Here is a 19,717-nt window from a genome sequence, read left to right as displayed (position 1 = left end):
ACAAGCTCGTTTTAAGGCTTGAGATGAAAAATAAGACAAATCTAACTATCAAGTGGACCACACTTAAAAAAGCTGTGGTGATTGAACTTCTACCATTGAAACCCTTTTTGGATTAATTTGAAATTTGATTTTCCTCTTAATACATGCCTCTGTTACCTTATGAACAGATTGGATAGAAAATAAATGTTATGGAGGGCCCTATGAATTGTTTAATGGTGAAAATCATTCTCAATTGTTATTTGCGATGTGGTCCAGATGATCTTTGGATATGATTCATTTTTTGGATAATGCTCTATTATAATCTCTAAAAATATATGAACGGTGTAAATACGATAAACACATCATCGTGGGGCCATATAACTTTGATCTCACCGTTCGTACAACTCGGAGCTCGAGGAGCGTCAGTGCTCGTCTTCGCACGACACGTACCTACAGCTAGCTACTGCTAGCTTTGTGTGGTACACGGGCAAATCCTCTTAGCGCAGTGAGTAAACTCTATTGGGGCCCACCTTGAATGCATGTGGTTTATCCAAGCCGTCCATTCGTTTTTCCATAACATTTTAGTGGTTGAACCCAAATTTGATGAATATCCAAAGCTCAAGTGGACCGTACCATAGGAAAAAGTAGAAATATCGATATGAACCACTCCGGATCGAGCCGGATCGAATCAGTCCGGTTCCATTCGGATCGGGTCGGTCCGGATTAACCACGACCCGATCTCAATCCGAAAACGGTCGAATCTTAACGACCCCTACTCGATCCGCACCGATCCAGGCCGTCGATTCGGTTCGAAATGGATCGGATCGAGTCTGATCCGGTCAGATCCACCGGATCAAGTCAGATGTGCCCAGCTCTACATTTAAGGCAAAATTAGTTGCCAATGATTTCTGAAAGAATGAATGAATCGATTATTTTGACACATATTCACTAGTAGCTAGAATAACACCAATTAGGATTTTCTTCCCTCTAGCATCCATACACCATCTTCATATCCATCAAATAGACGTGAAGAAAGCATTCTTGAATAGAGACCTCGATGTGAAGGTATATATAGAGCAACTAGAAGGGTTTGTTCTATTAGACAATAAAAGAAAAGTGTGTAGACTTGTTTAGTCTTTGTATGAATTAAAACAAGCACCAAAACAGTGGCATAATAAATTTGATTCTAAAATTTTGTCTTATAGTTTTGCACATAACATTGCTATAAATACATATACACAAAAGTGTATAATGATTATATTGTAATCATATACTTGTATGTAAATGATATGTTAATAATCAATAACAAAATGGAAGGTGTAACTGTAACAAAGAAGTTTCTCTCTTCAGATTTCAAAATAAAGAATCTTAGACAAGTGGATACTATATTAGGTATCAAAGTAAAAAAAAAACATAGTGGGGGTTATGCATTGTGTCAATCTCATTATATGAATAAAATATTGAACAAGTTTAACCACTTGAAAATCAAAGATGCAAAAACCTCATTTGATCAAAGTATCAAGTTAAAAGAAAACAGTGGAAGAGCAATTGCACAACTAGAGTATGCTAGTGTTATAGGTAGTCTGATATATGTTATGCAATGCACAACACTGGATATAGCATACGCTGTGAGTAAACTAAGTAGATTTATCAGTAATCCAAGTGTTGAACACTTGAAAGCCATAAGTAGAGTTCTAGGTTATTTAAAAGAAACCAAAGAAGTAATGTTATTTTACTCAAAATTTTTAGCAGTGTTGGAAGGATATACCGATGTAAGTTGGATATTAAGTACAAGGGATAACAAGTCCACCACAGGGTGGATATTTATCTTAGGAGGTGCAGTTGTATCTTGAGGATTCAAGAAACAAACTTACATTACGCACTCAACAATGGAATTTGAGTTCATAGCATTGGCTGCAACAGGCAAAGAGGCTGAGTGGTTAAGAGATCTTCTATTAGAAATCACGTTCTATGCGAAGCCTATACCTGTTGTTTCACTTCATTCCGACAGTGAAGCCACTCTAACGAGAGCCTACAACGGTACCTATAATGGAAAGTCCATACACATAAGCTTGAGACGTGATTATATAAGACAATTGATTTAGGATGGAATCATTGCGATCTCATTTGTGAAGTCAAGTAATAACTTGGGTGATCCATTTACTAAACTTCTGACGAGAGAGGTAGTAAGGACAACATCTATAATGATGAGGTTGAAACTCTTTAATCAAAGTTCCACCAGTGATAAAAATCTAACCCAAACTTAGAAAATCTAGAAAGATTGAATTCAATGGGAAACAACAAATCACTGATAAGTAGAAAGTTTCAGCACTAAATCTAAAAATAACCTCATCCATGATGAAAGTGTTGGCTGTTACAAACAAGAGGGCTGAGTCTTGGAACTCTTAATGAAATCTAGTCAAACATGACAAGTGTTTTAAGTAACGAAAACACTGGAAGGATTTCACTTATGTGAACGTAAAAGTGGTATCACTTCTCATGGGAATTAAAGTTATCTGGGGATCGTTCATGAAACAGGATATGAACATGGCCGTTAAAAGTACTAAGCGAGTAATATAAATGAACATATAACGCAAAAGTTGTTATGTATGTAGTATTTTCTGTTATGTCATAAAAGAATAACTGGTTAAATGATGCTGCAACCAGAAATTTTGACATAACTTTAAAATACCCACACTAAGGAAATATTCAAATCGTAAGACATCTTTCTCTATGCATAATAATTGTTCTTCATTTCTGGCAGACATTTTCTATTGTTAAAATAAAATAAAATAAAATAAAATAAAAAAAAAAAAAACCTAGTGGGGGATTGTTGAGATTTGTGGTTTTTTGGGGAAAAAAAAAATCAAATATTCAAAATTTCAGAATTTTGCCACCAAAACACTTTTTAGGAATTTCAAATCAAAAAGTGTAGTGTGTGCTTTTGTCCCACATCAGAAATGAAAGAAGAATTGTGGTATATATGAGGATGTTTGTGTAGTATTCTTACTTGGAGCTTTGGAGATTGCGATGTTCGGGTTGAGATGTAGAGTTATTTGAGAAGTGCAAAGTGTGCCAACTAGCACCACACTGCCACGCGAGTGCGTGCTTGTGTGCGTGTGTTCCAGTGCGTAACACACACACTCGCGCTCAGGCGTGGGCAGTGTGGCGCTAGTTGGCGCATTTTGTACTTCGCACGTGCGCAACATGTCTCAAAGAGGTCACTCCCTTGCAACCTTACGCGAACCGTCATGAGACGGTGTAATTGCGATATGAATGATCTAGTATGAGCCTAGGTGCGATGGGTTTGAAATGAGCTAGGATTTTATAGAGTCTAGTATGAGCCAAAGTACGATGGATTTAAAATGAGCCAGAGTTTTATAGGCGACTGAGAACAGTCAGCCATTTCTAAAAATGACTAGCTGCCTTGAAAGCCACAACTGTCAGGCCCCAAACTTGAAAACCTGGCCCACAAAATTTCTGATCGCCGAATCTGGCGCAGACAACCTCCGTAGTACCCCATTCTCGGCTCCCAGCATCTATACACCAGGTTTCGATCCTGGGATCCTATAAGGAGGATTTCAAGCATGATTTTGATTCAGTATAAGCATAACCATAAGCATAACCCACGAACAATAACCATAAGAACACCATCACAAAATCCACTATAATCAAAAACTTTGAATACAGAGCGCATGAAGGGAAATACAAGATAATGAAAATAACAGAAACTCCAAAAGCTCGACTGCACACTCCAACTGTGGCGTAGCTATGGCTGCGTCCTAGCGTCACCTGCACGCATCAATCGTACATAAGCTTATAGAAAGCTTAGAGGGTGGTGTAAGTGTGTGCGCAATATAAGCGTACTTAGAATGCAAGGTCAGAGTAATGCGGAATCATGGTGATAAGTGCATGAATGCAATCAGCCGTACCAAGGCTATGCGGTGCAAGATATGAATGCTATCGGCCATAACACGGCCATGCGATGCGAAATGTAACTCAAGCATGCCATTCCTCATCATATATCAGTACAGTTCTCATTCTGGATAATCACCGGGGTTCAGTACACTCCAAATGGCACTGCCGCACAGTCCAAGTGAGCGTAAGAAACCTTACTATCCACCTGGCTAATAGTCTGTCAATACTTATTCGGCACGTCGATAGCGAACTCATTCATGAGCTGGTCAAACTCAGCCTAGTATTGCCCCCTACTCTCGGGTGAGTAAGGCCACACCCCTTTCCAACCGACCACGACATAGTGGGAGACGCGGCCTCCTGGTATTCAGCTCTCGTGCGCTCATAAATCCACTCGGTCTCGACGTTAGAGTCGTCCTCTGGTATCATCAGGTTTAGGAATTTTCACCCAGGAACATTTATGGCGCTCCGATGCTAGAAACAGTATTTCCGGTATCCAATCCAACCATCCACGATGTGCCTGTGGAGGCTATAGCCCTAATGTCGCTAGGGCATACAATAATCATAATCACACGAATGCAAGTGCATGAATCACTCTACCAGTCATGCAACAATCTTGCGCGTACCGTGCGCTCATGTAGGACAACTCCGCCTATCAAGGAGCCCATAAACGATATGCCCGAAGGCCTATGCTATGATCAGTCACTCCTCATATCAGGCAAACATATGATGCGTATGATCATGAATCATGAATCTATACTAAACATGTTATGTGGTGATGGACTCTGTTCATAACGAAGATGGGCCTAGACGACCTACACACTACAAGTATGGGCCTAACAATGGGCCCTAGGGAGAGTGACAATGCGGACATTTAACCAACATCATCCTTACAATGTGGACATCAAACCATCATTGCTCCCAAGGCACGGCCTGCCATGAGCATCATTACGTAAACCACGATGGAATCACATTACAATGGGCCTGTGAACATCCCATTGGGCTTCAACCTATGGGCCTTAGATACATTAAATGGGCCGATACAGATGGGCCAAATCAACTGGGCCGATACAAATGGGCTGAATTAAATGGGCCGATACAAATGGGCTGAGTCAATTGGGGCGATTCAAATGAGCCGAATCAACGAGCCAAGTCTAATGGGCCGAGTTGAATGGGCCGAGTCAAATGAGCCCCCAAACACATCAAATCGGGCCTTAACCCATGGGCCCCAAATACGTCGTATTGGGCTTCTCAAATACAACAAGTGGGCTGCACTACTTAGGCTGCACCATTCATCCAACTATAGAGATCATTTTAGTGCATTATCCTACCAATGAATCAGATCAAAAAATCATCTGGACCATACCCCAAATAGCAATGGTGATAATGATTCCCACGGTTAAATTCCAATGGGCCCACTATAGCATTTATTTTCCATCCAGTCTGGGCATAAGGTCACAAAGACCTGGATATAGAGGAAAAACAAATATTATATTGATCCAGACCCCTGTAATCCCAAAGGGTTTTCAATGGTGGGCGATCATCCCATCGTTCTCCGCAGTGTGGTCCACTTGATATTGGATCTGCCTTGGTCTCAAGCCGTGAGACAAGGTCACCAAATGGATGGACGGTAGGAATACAACACATGCATCATGGTAGAGATACGATACAACCACACATCACGGTGTGGTCCATGTAGTGGCCCACCAATAAAATATTATTAGTATATTATATAATATATAATATATAATATTATATTATATATTATATATATACCCTCACTGTGGCAGCAGACAGCCCGCACTCACCGTCCAGATGGATCTGGACGGTGTACACGTTATGATAAAGGTGGTCCCACGCAACAGTGGCCCACCACAGTAATATATAATGTGTAATATAATATATTATATAGTGTATATATATATATCATATGTATTATATATACATATATACATATGTGTGTGTGTGTGAAACCGTGTAGCGGGCAACGTCCAGCGTCCAGGGACGCTGGACAGCCTGGATGAAAGGGGCCCACCGATAAAAATGGATGGACGGCATGGATGTTCAAACACACCAGGGGGTGGGGCCCACGTAGGTGGCCCACCAGATAAATGAATCTACTTCCTTTTTTTTTCTTTTTTCTTTTTAAATCTCAAGCCTTGAGGCAGCTCGTCTAATGGATGGATGGTTTGGATGTAAGGCAGGGACAAGGACGTGGGTCCCACAGAACTTGCTGACGTCACCTCACAGCAGGCATGGCCATGTGAGGTGCGTCATCCAATCTGCTCATCAGGTGGGTCCCACGTACATGGCCCACCTGCTGTATACACCATCCAATCCGTTCATCAAGCGGGTCCCAACGAAATAGATGGACAGTGTGGATTTTATTTCACACGATGCTGCCACGGTGGTGGTCCCACGCATGTGCCACCTCCATATATATATATCCAACAGGTACAATATAATATTATATTATTATGGATTATATTTTCTCTATTTTATTATTATTATTATTATTTTACTACAGGGCATCCAGCGTCCCTGTCCAGGCCTGGACGGATGGCTGGATGTACACGCATGTTATGGTGGGCCCCACAAGCTGCCACGGTGGGGTCCACGTTAAGAGAATGAATGGTGTGGATCTTTTACACCATTTAGTGGGCCATATGATCCGCTGACACATGACAGTAGCAGCTAGGTAGCTGCGTGGTACACCAGCCAAACTGCATCCAGCATCCATGGATTGGACGAACGGCTGGATGTACACTGACATCATGGTGGGCCACACATCAAAGATAGGAAGAGGGAGAGATGTAGAGAGAAAGGAACGAGGAGGGGAGGGACCCTGCCACTATTGGGCCCTCCCTTGTACATTTCATACATCAAGTGGGTCCCGCAACAAGTGGGCCCTCAAATCATGGAATCAACGGTAGAAACTCAAAGATCACCCACCTCTAGGCCTTCTCCTTGCTCCCTTAGGCTCCTAAGCTCCTTGTCTTCATCTTTGATGGAGGTTGATGGGGTTTTGATGGTGAGGATGAGGGATGAGAGGGGGGGCTACACTTGGCTTGGGAGAGAATGTTTGGACGTATGAAGTTTTGGGGTTGCTTGGGAGATTTGAGAAATGAGAGAGAGAGAAGGAAGTAATGGATTAAAGGGATGGGATGATGTAAGGAAGGGTATGAGTTTATTTGAAAATTTGTAAAAGATGTATGGTTCTGATTGAAATTTTGTAAAGGGGAATGGTGAGGGGAGAGGGAGAGTTGACTTATGGGAAAGGAGGGATGAGTTGTTGTACTTAGGGGTATGGAGTGACTTGACTTGTACTTGACATGAGTGATTGATTGATTGATGAGACATGTTGTAGAGATTCTCTTAGAATTCGCACGCACGGCGTTTTCCTCTAAATAAACGTGGACCCACATCTTCTAGCCTGGGTATCGGTTCGGTACGCGAGTCGCGGCAACGACGCGGTCGCTAAGATACAAGTTTCGGTTCGAACCGACTTCGGTATGCAGTACCCGGTTTAGGATCGCGCGCAAACGTCAGATACGGGTCGAGGATTGTCGGAATTCGACCGAAAGGACTACGGAAGCCAACGGAACGGTACGGACTAAGACACGGGTCTTACAACAACGGTTCGAAAATGGACGAGTCATGATGATCCAACCGCCAGATCTTTCGATCTGACGACCAGAAACGGCTGAAATTAATGATCAACGGTCAGAAAGTTTTTCAAACGTTCTGAACCATTGATGGCCACCTAGCAATGATTTACTCCCTGGTGCCTATATAATTTGGACCATTTTGGTCCAAATTTCATCAACTCAAACTCAAATCTCTCTCCTTCTTTCAGATCCTCCAGATAGCATCTCCTTCGTAGAATATTATAAACACATCCACTGTTTGTTTTGATTTTGCCAGAAGATCTGCTATGTTAAATTATTCCTAAGTGGACCCATCGTGATTGTTACACGCCAGATCCAGACAAGCTTGTCTTATCGTAAAAGCAATTCAGTTGCAACCCATCAACAATTGATAGGGGGCGAATCATGCTTTAAGGACAGAGTATATTTTACGTGATTCAGCCTAGTGAAACGAAATAATTAAACCTTATTTTATTTCTTATTTTTTGGTATATCCAACATGATTTCCAACACAACCGTGATGTATGGGTTTTATCCACTCCATTAGCCTATTTTTCCATGTTATTTTAAGGTATGAATCCGAAATTGAGGTAAATACAAGGCTTAGGTGGATCACACCGTAGGAAGTAGTAGTGATAATGACATCCACTATTGAAACCTGAAACCTTTCTAGGGCCCACCGTGATGCTTATTTTCCATCCAACCTGTTCATAAGGTTACCTAAACATGGATGAAGGGAAAACACAAATGTCTGGTTGATCCAAAACTTCGATGGCCTCTGAGAGGTTTTTAACGATGGCTGTTCAATTCCCATTGTAATCCACTTGAGCCTTGATTCTACGTAGTTATTGGGCTCATGCCTTCAAATGATTAGTAAAAATGACTGAATGGTGGGGAAAAAACCCTATACTGTGCTTGAAACCTTAAGGGCCTGTTTGGCCGGACCGATCCCACGGTATTAGGTCGGATGGGATTCAAAAACATCATTATTACCCATGGCAGGGACTGTTCCCAGTTACCATGATATAAGCTTAATTCCCTTTTTTTTTTTTTTGTAATACGGTGGTACATTGAAAGTATATACCCACCATCATTTGAAACTATTGACAATAACATACATGTGTTATATCTAAACTGTTCATTTGTTTTGTAACCTCATTTTATGGCATGGGCCTAAAAATGAGGCAGATCCAATACTTATGTGGCTCCAAAGAAGTTTTCAACGGTAAGTATTCAATCCCCATTGCTTTCTATGGTGGGGTCCACTTGAGCTTTAGATCTACCTGATTTTTTGGCCCATGCTCTAAAATGATCTCTAAAAATCGGTGAACGGTGTGGATATAGCCCACACATCATGGTTGGACCTACACAACTTGCTAACATTGAGTGATATTAGCACGGGACCAGATACGATTACATCTAGCCCACTTCCAAGCTTTTCCACTCTTCCCAAACATGGAGTGGAATTGGCACACGACCAGATGCAATTCCATCCCACCTATGCCCATCTAATTCAGCCGGCCAAACAGGCCCTAAATGGGCCAGGCTAGGCCAGACTTATAGGCTCATAATGCAGCCTCAGCCCAGCCCGTTAATAAACGGGTTTAAATTTTGGGCCAGGATCCGTCGGGCAGAATCCGAAATCCCGACGGGCCAGCCGGGCCCGTTGACAGCCCCAGTACTACGGAAAGGAGTCTTTATTCTTTCCAATTTTAGCGGGTGTATATACCAACCCAGGCGCATGTTACGGACAGGAGTCTTTATTCTTCCCAAATTTAGCGGGTGTATATACCAACCCATGCGTATGTTATCAAAAGCAAGTGAAACGAACCCTTTGTATGTTTTACACGTGTCGCTTCCCGGAAGAGCGTACCATTCTAAAATTCCGCCCAGGAAATCTGCACCGTGGGTCCTAACTGATTAACAGCTCCTATATCGGTCGTCGGCACATGGGCTGCGAATGCACTGGCCGTTACGTGCCGGCGGGGCGGCGGCACGTGAAAAAGTGCTTCCTCCCCTCCTTTTCCCGTGTCAGGTTGACGGACGCGGATTGCGTCCTACCCCGCCCGTCTCTGGCCCCGAACGGGTAGTTCTGTAGGCCGTGATGTATCTATATATTCAAGCCATTCATTCCTTTTCCCATGTCATGTCAGGACATTCAAAAGATAAGGCAGATCTAATGTTTAAATGGACCACACCACATGACTCTTACATTTAATACAACCAAGCTTATTATTTGGTGTGGTCCACTTGGGCGTTGGATCTACTTTGTTTTTATGTTTATCCTTAAAATGATCTGAAAAAAGGAATCGACGGCTTGGACATACATATACACCACGGTGAGCCCTCTCATGTAACTGGGGCTAGAAACAGGCAGGGTAGGACGCGGCGTCCCATGTTGACTTGTCAAAAGGTAACGGGGCCCACCGAATCAACGTGTATGCATTGCTGGGTTGAGTCTAACAACGGGACGCGGATTGCGTCCGACGCAGCCCGTCTCTATCCTCAATTGGGTAATTTTGTGGATGGGCCCACCGTAATGTATCCGTTTATCCAATCTGTTCATCCCTTTTCTCGTATCATTTCAGGGCATTAACACAAAAATGAGCAAGATCAAACACTCAAATGGACCACACCACAGATGGCTCATGCATTTAATGCAACTGGCATTTAACGCTCAATGCATTTAATGCAACCAAGCATATTATTTGGTGTGGTCCACTTGAGCTTTAGATTTGTGTCATTTTTTCGTTCATACCCTAAAATGATCTTAGAAAAGAGATGGACAGCTTAGATAAACAGGTACATCATGATGGGCCCACCCACAGAACGCCTGTTCGGGGGTAGAGACGGGCGGGGGTATGATCCGCGTCCCTAACTAAGAACTCCTTGTTCACGGCCACATCCGACGCGGGGATTGCGTACTACCCCCGTCGGGAACTAGACGCCCGTCCCTAGCTCTGTAGGGGCCATAGTAATATATGTATTTTATCTACATTGTCTATTTATTTTGAAAATTAATTTTAAGCGATGAACCAAAAAAATTAAAGAGATAGAATGCTCAAGTGAACCACACCACTGTAAATAGCGAGGATTGAATACCTACGGTTGAAAACCCATTTGGGGGAACAGGAGTACGGATTAAATAAAACAAATATATCAGGGTGGACCCACAGATCCCTTGACAAGACCGTCCGGGTAAGTCTTGGTGGGGTAGTACCCAGTCTGCAAGCGTCAGACCCCTCTTTCCATTGATAGCGATCCTCGACCCGATGATGTGCACGGTGTACACTTGTTCTCCGTCCCCACAAGTGGAGCCGGAAGGTCACTGATCCAGACCGTTGGTCCGTAAGTCCATAACATAGATGGACCATGCCCTTGAAGTATCTCCGATTGAAAGATCATAGCCTCCATCTAGGGCCATTTTTCAGTAGAACATGGACGGTCATGGGAGATGAGGTAGGCCCACAAGAATACAAATGTAATAGAGTTATCTTGAGGCCGGACACGTGGCAGGGTGATACATCGATCAGGTCCACCCATATATTGACATGTGTACCAATGACTTTATAAAAATAAAACCCATGCATCCCATGCATGATGCAGGAACGCGGATCATGTGAGGCAGGGTAACAGTTTATTGGTTGAGGCCCTGATTGTGGGACCCACATTAATGTATTTGTTGTATATCCACGCCGTCCATCAGTTTTTCTAGATCATTTTAGAAAATTTCCATAAAAATGAATCTGATCCAAATCTCAGGTGGACCACACCGTTGGAAAACAGCAATGATTGAACACACACCGTAAAAAAATCTTACGGCCCACTGTGAGGTTTACTTTCGATAGAATTTGTTGATAATGTCAAATATAGCAAGATGAAGGCAATAAAGAAACAGGAGCTTGATCTAAAACTTTTGTGCCCAGAAAAGTTTCTACGGTGGAAATTCAATTTTTGCTGTGTGGTCCACTTGAAATTTGTATCTGCTTCATTTTTGGGAAGTTATCATAAAATAATCTGGAAGAACTGATGGACGGTGTGGATATACAAGGAATACATAGAGATGGGCCCTACGGTCAGGAGCTCACCCACCAGCCCGCTACTTACTTTTGTTTTCCACCGTAACTTTAATGGCTATGGATCGAATGAACAGGACGGTCCAACACGACTTATTTACCAGACATGAACCATTCCCACTGGGAACCTGTATATAGACGGCCCAATTCGCACATCACTCTGCCACGTGTCCTCTAGATAGATGGCTCTACCATGTAATCCTTCTTACTTCTCCACCGTACCATCTCTCAAACATGCACAGGACCACAGCTAAAGGCGCGCGGATTGGGTCCCAACCCCGCCAGGACCTAGCCAGAGACGGACGGTCCTGTCAGGGGATCTTTGGGGCCCACCATGATAAATGTGTTTTATCCAAGTCGTCTGATCATTTTGAAATATTATTTTAGATTAATGTACTTTAAAGGAGACCGATTGAAGGCTCGAGTGGACCACACCATAGGAAGCATTGGTGACAATGATCCACACCGTTGAAACCTCCCTAGGGCCTACTGTAATGACTATCTTCCATCCAAAATGTTCATAAGCTCACAAAGACGTGGATGAAGGGAAAATTTAAATATCTGTTTGATCCAAAATTTCTGTAGCCCCCAAGAGGTTTTCAGCGGTAGGCATTCAATCACCACTCTTTCTTGTGGTGTGGTCCACTTAAGGATTCGATCTGCCTCATTTTTGGAACCACCATCTAAAATTATTTTTCAAAATGAATGAACGTTGTCGATAAAATACATACATCACAGTGGGGCCCACAGAGCTTCTGATAGAGCTGTCCGTCTCTAGCTTGGTCCTAGTGGGGTAGTAACCAATCCACGCCCCAGCTAAAGAACGGTCCGATCAAGTAACAATCTCAAAATCACATCCCATCCACACTGAACCCCATCATTCCAACGGTCAAGATCATGGAAAAAAACAGCCGCAATCACGAAAAAATAAAAACCCGAGTATTTCATGGATGTTACAAGGTCGAGGACCGTATCGTTTCCAACCCGCAGGACCGGGACTCCGAAGCCACAACCACGTAACAAACCATCAACCAAGACCCACGGACACGTCACCGGTCAAAAGCACCCTTTCCCCCAGTCGTTTCCGGGTTGCCCACAGCTTGTAAGCCAGTCGTTCGTACGAACTCCACCCGTAGTAACCGGTTCTGTGAGAGAGAGCTTGGCTGAGAGTCTGATTCCTAATAGAAGATGGAGAGAGCAAGCTTTCCGTCCTTATATAAAACATACTCTTCATAGAAATCCTCACTTCCTATTCTCCCCCAATTCCATTCTCTCTAGAAATCAACAATGGCGAATAACAGAGCCAGCATCAGTCTCGAAGAAATCAGGAACGAGACCATTGATCTCGTAAGAAATCATTTCCATCCTTAGATCTTCCTTTCCAACGGTTTGGATTTCTTTTACGTTTCTTGAATTTCCAGCGTTTTCGATTTTCATTCTTGTTCGACTGAGTCCGACTCGTCCGAGTCATCGAGTCAGACTCAGCGAGTGCCTGATGAGTTAATGGTACTGATTTCTACCCACGGTGGGCCCCATCTATTGGACGGGTTGGATCTTGCATGCATATGACATGTTGAAAGTTAGCCACTGGATTGCATGGTGAATTATCATCCAACGGTTTGGATGTCACGCGAGATTCATCTTTCCCGTCAAAGAGGTGGGGAACTCTGTGAAAATCAGTTACGGTAAGGTTGGGTCGATCAGGTCGTTAGGTGGGCCACACCAGTATGTCGAGTTAGATGAGCGGCCGAGATGATATCTTGTGCCTGATGAGTGGAAATTTGGTGTCAAGATTATGCCAATCCAGTCACAAGGTGGAGTGGATCTTCTTGATTTCTGGCCCAGTTGATCATCATGGTGTGGCCCACCATTTCCATGGCTGGGATGTCCTACATCGGTGATATTACAGTTCTTGAAAGTGATGGTTTCTCCTTTAATAACATTTATACTTTGGGATAGGAAATTGAATGATTGATATCTACTCCCATTTTTATTTTTATTTTTGACAAATACAACGGTACAATATTGTGCAGTTGTATTCCCAAAAGTAGAAAGAAAGGTTGTGTCTATCAAAATTGCAGGTGTAAATACTGGTACCCTGAAAGGAAGTTCTTCTTTTAGAGTATTTTTAATTATTTTGATATTTTATTATGGTGTTTAAAGATTAAACATTCTTTATTCATTTACTGAGTCATGTCGACTCAGTCTCTGTGTAAACTGACTCAGTGGGAGATCGAGTCATCGAGTCTGTTTTTTTGGGTTATCTTAACTAGTTTTGTCATTTTGATTTAACGGTGATGATGACGACGATGATAATGTATGGTGATGATCGGGTGTAGGAGCGGATACCTGTGGAGGAAGTGTTTGAGCAGCTGAAATGTACAAAGGAGGGGTTGACAACAGAAGAAGGAGAGCAAAGGATCCAGATCTTTGGCCCAAACAAGCTAGAAGAGAAAAAGGCATATTTTCTTTTCTTTTCTTTTCTGTTTGAAAATTTTCATGAGATTTCCTCTTCAAATTTCTCACATTCTTCTATGTTTTGATGGAAACAGGATAGCAAGCTTCTCAAATTCTTGGGTTTCATGTGGAATCCTCTGTCATGGGTTATGGAGCTCGCTGCTTTGATGGCCATTGCATTGGCGAATGGAGGGGTAAACTTGTTTATTTGTCCATGGATCAGTTGTTGCAATGATCCAAATCATTGATATGGTGGGCCACTGAAAATTGCATTGGCTTGGAAGCACTTGACCAACTGACCACTTTGTGGAATTTTGTTGGTGGATGCAGAATCTTACTAATTTTTCGTTCGAAATTGAATTAAACTGTCCATTTTCAGCCAGTTATTAGATGGCTTACCATTATCCAATTACCTTGAATTTTGGCCATGGCCCATCCACATGATGGGCAAATCAATGGTCTGCACAAGTTACACATAGACGGTGTAGATGTTTCGATGCATGCTTCACACTTCATGAACTCTTTTTTTTTGGGTACAGGGCAAACCTCCAGACTGGCCAGATTTCTTGGGTATTGTTGTGTTGCTGATCATCAACTCGACGATCAGCTTCATTGAAGAGAACAATGCGGGCAATGCAGCGGCTGCTTTGATGGCAGGCCTCGCTCCCAAGACCAAGGTAATGAATTCTACCCCGTGCCAACAGTTGGGATTTTTCGATAGTACAAGTTAGTGGGAAAATCCTTAGGCCAGTTTCATGGTGATAAGATGCTGCATGTTAGCAAATGCTCTGGGGAATTTCTAGCATGCACTATGGAGTGTGCAGTGTGCCATGGTGGCTCATGGTGATGATGGATGTAGGTTCTTCGAAGTGGGAAATGGACGGAACAAGATGCATCAATCCTTGTACCAGGGGACATTATAAGCATCAAGTTGGGTGACATTGTTCCGGCAGACGCTCGGCTCCTTGAGGGTGATCCACTCAAGATTGATCAAGCAGCCCTCACAGGTGAGTCCCTCCCAGTCACCAAGTATGCCGGAGATGAGGTCTTCTCTGGGTCTACATGCAAGCAAGGTGAGATCGAGGCCATTGTCATTGCCACTGGTGTCCACACATTCTTCGGGAAGGCGGCCCACCTTGTGGACAGCACCAACCAAGTGGGACATTTCCAAAAGGTTTGGATCACATATCTAACACTCAACTGCACCCCATTTTATAGTGAGTAACAGCTTACACTCTGCTGCTAATGTGCACTGGGCTGGTGCTTGCTGTTCAGGTCCTTACCGCCATTGGTAACTTCTGTATTTGTTCTATCGCCGCGGGCATGGTCATAGAGATTATAGTGATGTATCCAATCCAACGCCGTAAATACAGAGATGGGATTGACAATCTGTTGGTGTTGCTCATTGGTGGTATCCCCATTGCAATGCCCACGGTGTTGTCAGTGACTATGGCCATTGGTTCGCACCGTCTGTCCGAGCAAGGCGCCATCACGAAGAGGATGACGGCCATCGAAGAGCTGGCTGGGATGGATGTGCTGTGCAGCGACAAGACAGGGACCCTCACACTTAACAAGCTTACTGTTGACAAAAGCCTGATCGAGGTGAGACTAGGAAGAGGAAAAGATCAAACACTTTGGATTATTGGCAGGTGTGATACAACTGACGGGCAGCTGAGGTTTCTTGCATTGGTTGTATTGGTGCAGGTGTTTGTGAAGGATATGGACAAGGACACCGTTGTGTTGCTTGCAGCAAGGGCTTCAAGGGTCGAAAACCAGGATGCAATTGATACGTCCATCGTCGGAATGTTGGCTGACCCCAAGGAGGTAAGGGACCCATTGGATTTACTTGAGAGGGAAAGGATCCTGTGTCAAACACCCAAAGCGGACTTCTGGTATAAGTGAATCCTATCAGGTCCAGCAGTGATGAGAAGTGGGTTACACTCATTTGAATTTTCGGAATGTGGGGTGATCAAACATGACCCACTTAAAGGATGGACGGCGATAAATTCACACATTGCCGATTTCCGCAATTGGTGGTTTACACAGATCATTCACTTATTGCAGAAAAAGAAAAAGAAAAAGAAGAGAGAGAGAGAGAGAGAGAGAGAGAGAGAGAGAGAGAGAGAAGGGCCCGAGTACAAAATGCACCATTACATGAGTTCCCATTGCTGGCTCTAGGTGAATCTCAGACAATGATGAAAATGGGCCACTTGCTTGGGACCATCTACTTTCCATCACCGTCCACTTCTGATCGAAAAGTTGTAATTTTCACTCATTTCAAACTAATGGGTGTTCCATTGTTGTTAGAGGGTAGTTTCAGAAGCTGACCATTGCACTAACATGAGTGGGAAGACAAGAGAACTAATGTTAGCCATGATTTGAGTACTTTTCGTTCCCCAGCTGAAACAAAAAGGAACAATGCCCACCCTGGCTCATGTTAGCTTTCACTTGGGTAATTGAACTTGCGCATGCACTTGTTTGCATCCTCGTGCAGGCACGAGCAGGGATCGAAGAGGTGCATTTCCTTCCCTTCAATCCTGTGGAGAAGCGGACGGCTATAACTTACATTGAGCCCAACGGCACGTGGCACAGGTGCAGCAAGGGCGCACCCGAGCAGGTAATCCTGCACATGCTAGACCTTTTCGAGCTATGTATAGCAGTGTTCATATGCACATTTTCTAAGTATGTGTGTTTGTGTATGTGGCAGGTCATTGAGCTCTGCGACCTCAAGGGAGATGCCATGAACAAAGTCCATGCCATCATTGACAAGTTTGCCGATCGCGGCCTTCGCTCACTGGCCGTGTGCAGACAGGTGGGGCCCATCTACAGGGAATGTTAAAACATGTGTTTGTTCTTGGTGTTTCAATGTTCTTAGAGCTGAATTGGCGTATGGTTGTCCCAGACGGTGCCAGAGGCTAACAAGGAGAGCCCTGGGGGGCCATGGCAATTCGTGGGCCTGTTGCCGCTGTTTGACCCGCCGAGGCATGATAGCGCAGAGACCATCCGCAGGGCACTCAACCTTGGAGTCAATGTGAAGATGATCACAGGCGATCAGCTTGCGATTGGCAAGGAGACGGGCCGCAGGTTGGGCATGGGCACCAACATGTACCCCTCCTCCTCCCTCCTTGGCCAGTGCAAGGACGAGTCCATTGCCTCTATCCCTGTCGACGAGCTCATCGAGAAAGCTGATGGCTTCGCCGGAGTTTTCCCAGGCATATTAATCATTCTTTTCTCACTACTGATGCACAACATCTGAGCCACTTTTCAGGTGGGCCACACAATGTTGATGATCTAGTCCAACAACCAGGCTGATCCACCCACGTGTGTGTTCCAATGTATGGAACATTGGACTTTTTTATCCTTTTAACTGTCCATTTATTCGTCCATGCAGGGCATGCCTGATGAGTAGACCACCTAATTTCATGCCTGGTTGTCAACATGGCTAGCCCACCTGATGAGTGGGCCGGAACTTGGCATGCATTGGACTAGCAAACAGCCTCTCACTACTATTACTGATTGAATGGTGCAGAGCATAAGTATGAGATAGTGAAGAAGCTGCAGGAAAGGAACCACATCTGTGGCATGACAGGAGATGGAGTGAATGATGCACCAGCGCTGAAGAAGGCAGACATCGGAATTGCAGTGGACGATGCAACAGATGCAGCCCGGAGTGCCTCCGACATTGTCCTGACGGAGCCTGGCCTGAGTGTCATCATCAGCGCAGTGTTGACCAGCCGGGCCATCTTCCAAAGGATGAAGAACTACACAATCTACGCAGTGTCCATCACAATCAGGATTGTGCTCGGCTTCATGCTCATTGCGCTCATCTGGAAGTTTGATTTCTCTCCCTTCATGGTCCTCGTCATTGCCATACTCAACGACGGCACCATCATGACCATCTCCAAGGACAGAGTAAAGCCGTCGCCATTGCCAGATTCATGGAAGCTCAAGGAGATCTTCGCCACTGGCGTCGTCCTCGGCACCTATCTCGCTCTCATGACCGTTGTCTTCTTCTGGGTGGCACAGGCCACCGATTTCTTCTCCGTAAGTTCATCAACATTGAATCCTACTACTAGATACTGGTAGACAGATGCAACAACCATAGCGCTCTCTCTCTCTCTCTCTCTCTCTCTCTCTCTCTCTCTCTCTCTCTCTCTCTCTCTCTCTCTCATAGTAATTGTGCATTGGATTTTTGCAGGAACGGTTCAGAGTGCGGTCCATCAGGAGCAACAACGAAGAGCTTACAGCAGCTGTCTATCTCCAAGTGAGCATTGTGAGCCAGGCACTCATCTTTGTCACCCGGTCCCGGAGCTGGTCATTCATCGAACGACCTGGACTCTTGCTCGTCGGTGCTTTCGTCGCAGCCCAGCTGGTGAGTGCTCATTGCTTATCATACTGGTGCACATTGCGATCAGAAACTAACCATCTAGTACATTCAGTTGGCCACATTCATCGCTGTGTATGCAAACTGGGGCTTTGCTAGGATCCAAGGCATCGGATGGGGGTGGGCTGGTGTCATCTGGCTGTACAGCATCATCTTCTACTTTCCCCTCGACATCCTGAAATTCCTGACCCGCTATGGCTTAAGTGGCAAAGCATGGGATAATTTGATTGAGAACAGGGTAAATACCCAACTGTCCATTTCGAGTTGGAAATGGAATTCATTTCGAGCAAAGAACCATTTTATGATTCCTCCCTAACTTCATTGCATTGGTTGACAGACGGCCTTCACAAGTAAGAAGGATTACGGCAGGGAAGAGAGGGAGGCCCAGTGGGCCCATGCCCAACGCACCCTTCATGGCCTCCAGCCCGCCGACACAAGCAATCTCTTCAACGAGAAGAACAGCTACAGGGAGCTATCTGAGCTTGCTGAGCAAGCAAAGAGGCGTGCAGAGGTCGCAAGGTATGATAATATATGTGATGATGCATAGACATTTGTATAATATTAGGCTGTCCATGTATGTATTATTTCAAGGGCTGACATATGTTTTGAAACTGATATTTTGATCATTGAATGCCGGCATTGTGACGATATGGTTTTTGTAGGCTAAGGGAGCTTCACACGCTCAAAGGGCACGTGGAATCAGTGGTGAAGCTGAAAGGACTGGATATCGAGACCATCCAACAGCACTACACAGTGTAAGAGTAGAAGATAGAAGTGAGAGAAATATTGTTGCCTTTGCTGGAGAAGGGGAAATTGCAGAGAAGAGAAAAGCTGGCGTCGATTTCTTTTGTTTTTTCTTCATTTGATGTAAGTGGGGGAATAATCAGGAACTTTGGATCAGATCACTGATGCGATAAGAAAATAAAAGGAAAAAAAACAGAGAGAGAATGGGCCCGTCTGTTTAAATCCGGTGATTGTTATTCATTCTTTTTACGATATATATACCCTTCTTTGCAAAGGACTTGGGGTTGATTTGGCAGCATGAATTTGGATTTGAAATTCTTTTAGTTGGGTTTGGCAGCTTCGATTTTCAATCCTACAGAATCTACAAATCATGTTTAGCAGCCTGGATTTCAGGCCCTAAAGAGGGGAGGAGAGGGCAGTCATGACAGTTGGTGAGGATTGAAAATCCAGAATTTTGTACCCCACCTTTTTTGTGGATTTTAAAAGGCATACTTTGCAATCTGAATTTGATATCT

At 44.0% G+C, this 19,717-nt stretch overlaps 1 protein-coding gene across 1 annotated transcript; it reads left to right on the top strand.

Annotated features, from left to right (window-relative positions):
• Positions 1-12,821: 12,821 nt before the first annotated feature.
• LOC131216930 (ATPase 9, plasma membrane-type) lies at positions 12,822-19,492 on the top strand. The gene is made up of 15 exons (XM_058211564.1): positions 12,822-12,964; positions 13,957-14,076; positions 14,170-14,268; positions 14,614-14,751; positions 14,934-15,248; positions 15,350-15,676; positions 15,779-15,898; positions 16,569-16,691; positions 16,782-16,886; positions 16,977-17,286; positions 17,604-18,118; positions 18,273-18,446; positions 18,514-18,696; positions 18,796-18,977; positions 19,121-19,492. Exons 1-15 carry the CDS (start codon positions 12,905-12,907, stop codon positions 19,215-19,217), a joined length of 2,868 nt encoding a protein of 955 aa, XP_058067547.1. The 5' UTR covers positions 12,822-12,904; the 3' UTR covers positions 19,218-19,492.
• Positions 19,493-19,717: the final 225 nt, after the last annotated feature.

Source organism: Magnolia sinica, chromosome 10, assembly GCF_029962835.1.
Source record: "Magnolia sinica isolate HGM2019 chromosome 10, MsV1, whole genome shotgun sequence".
Taxonomy (NCBI): Eukaryota; Viridiplantae; Streptophyta; class Magnoliopsida; order Magnoliales; family Magnoliaceae; genus Magnolia; species Magnolia sinica.
The sequence above is the reverse complement of the archived record's forward strand: the minus strand, read 5'-3'. Positions and strand labels throughout refer to the sequence as shown.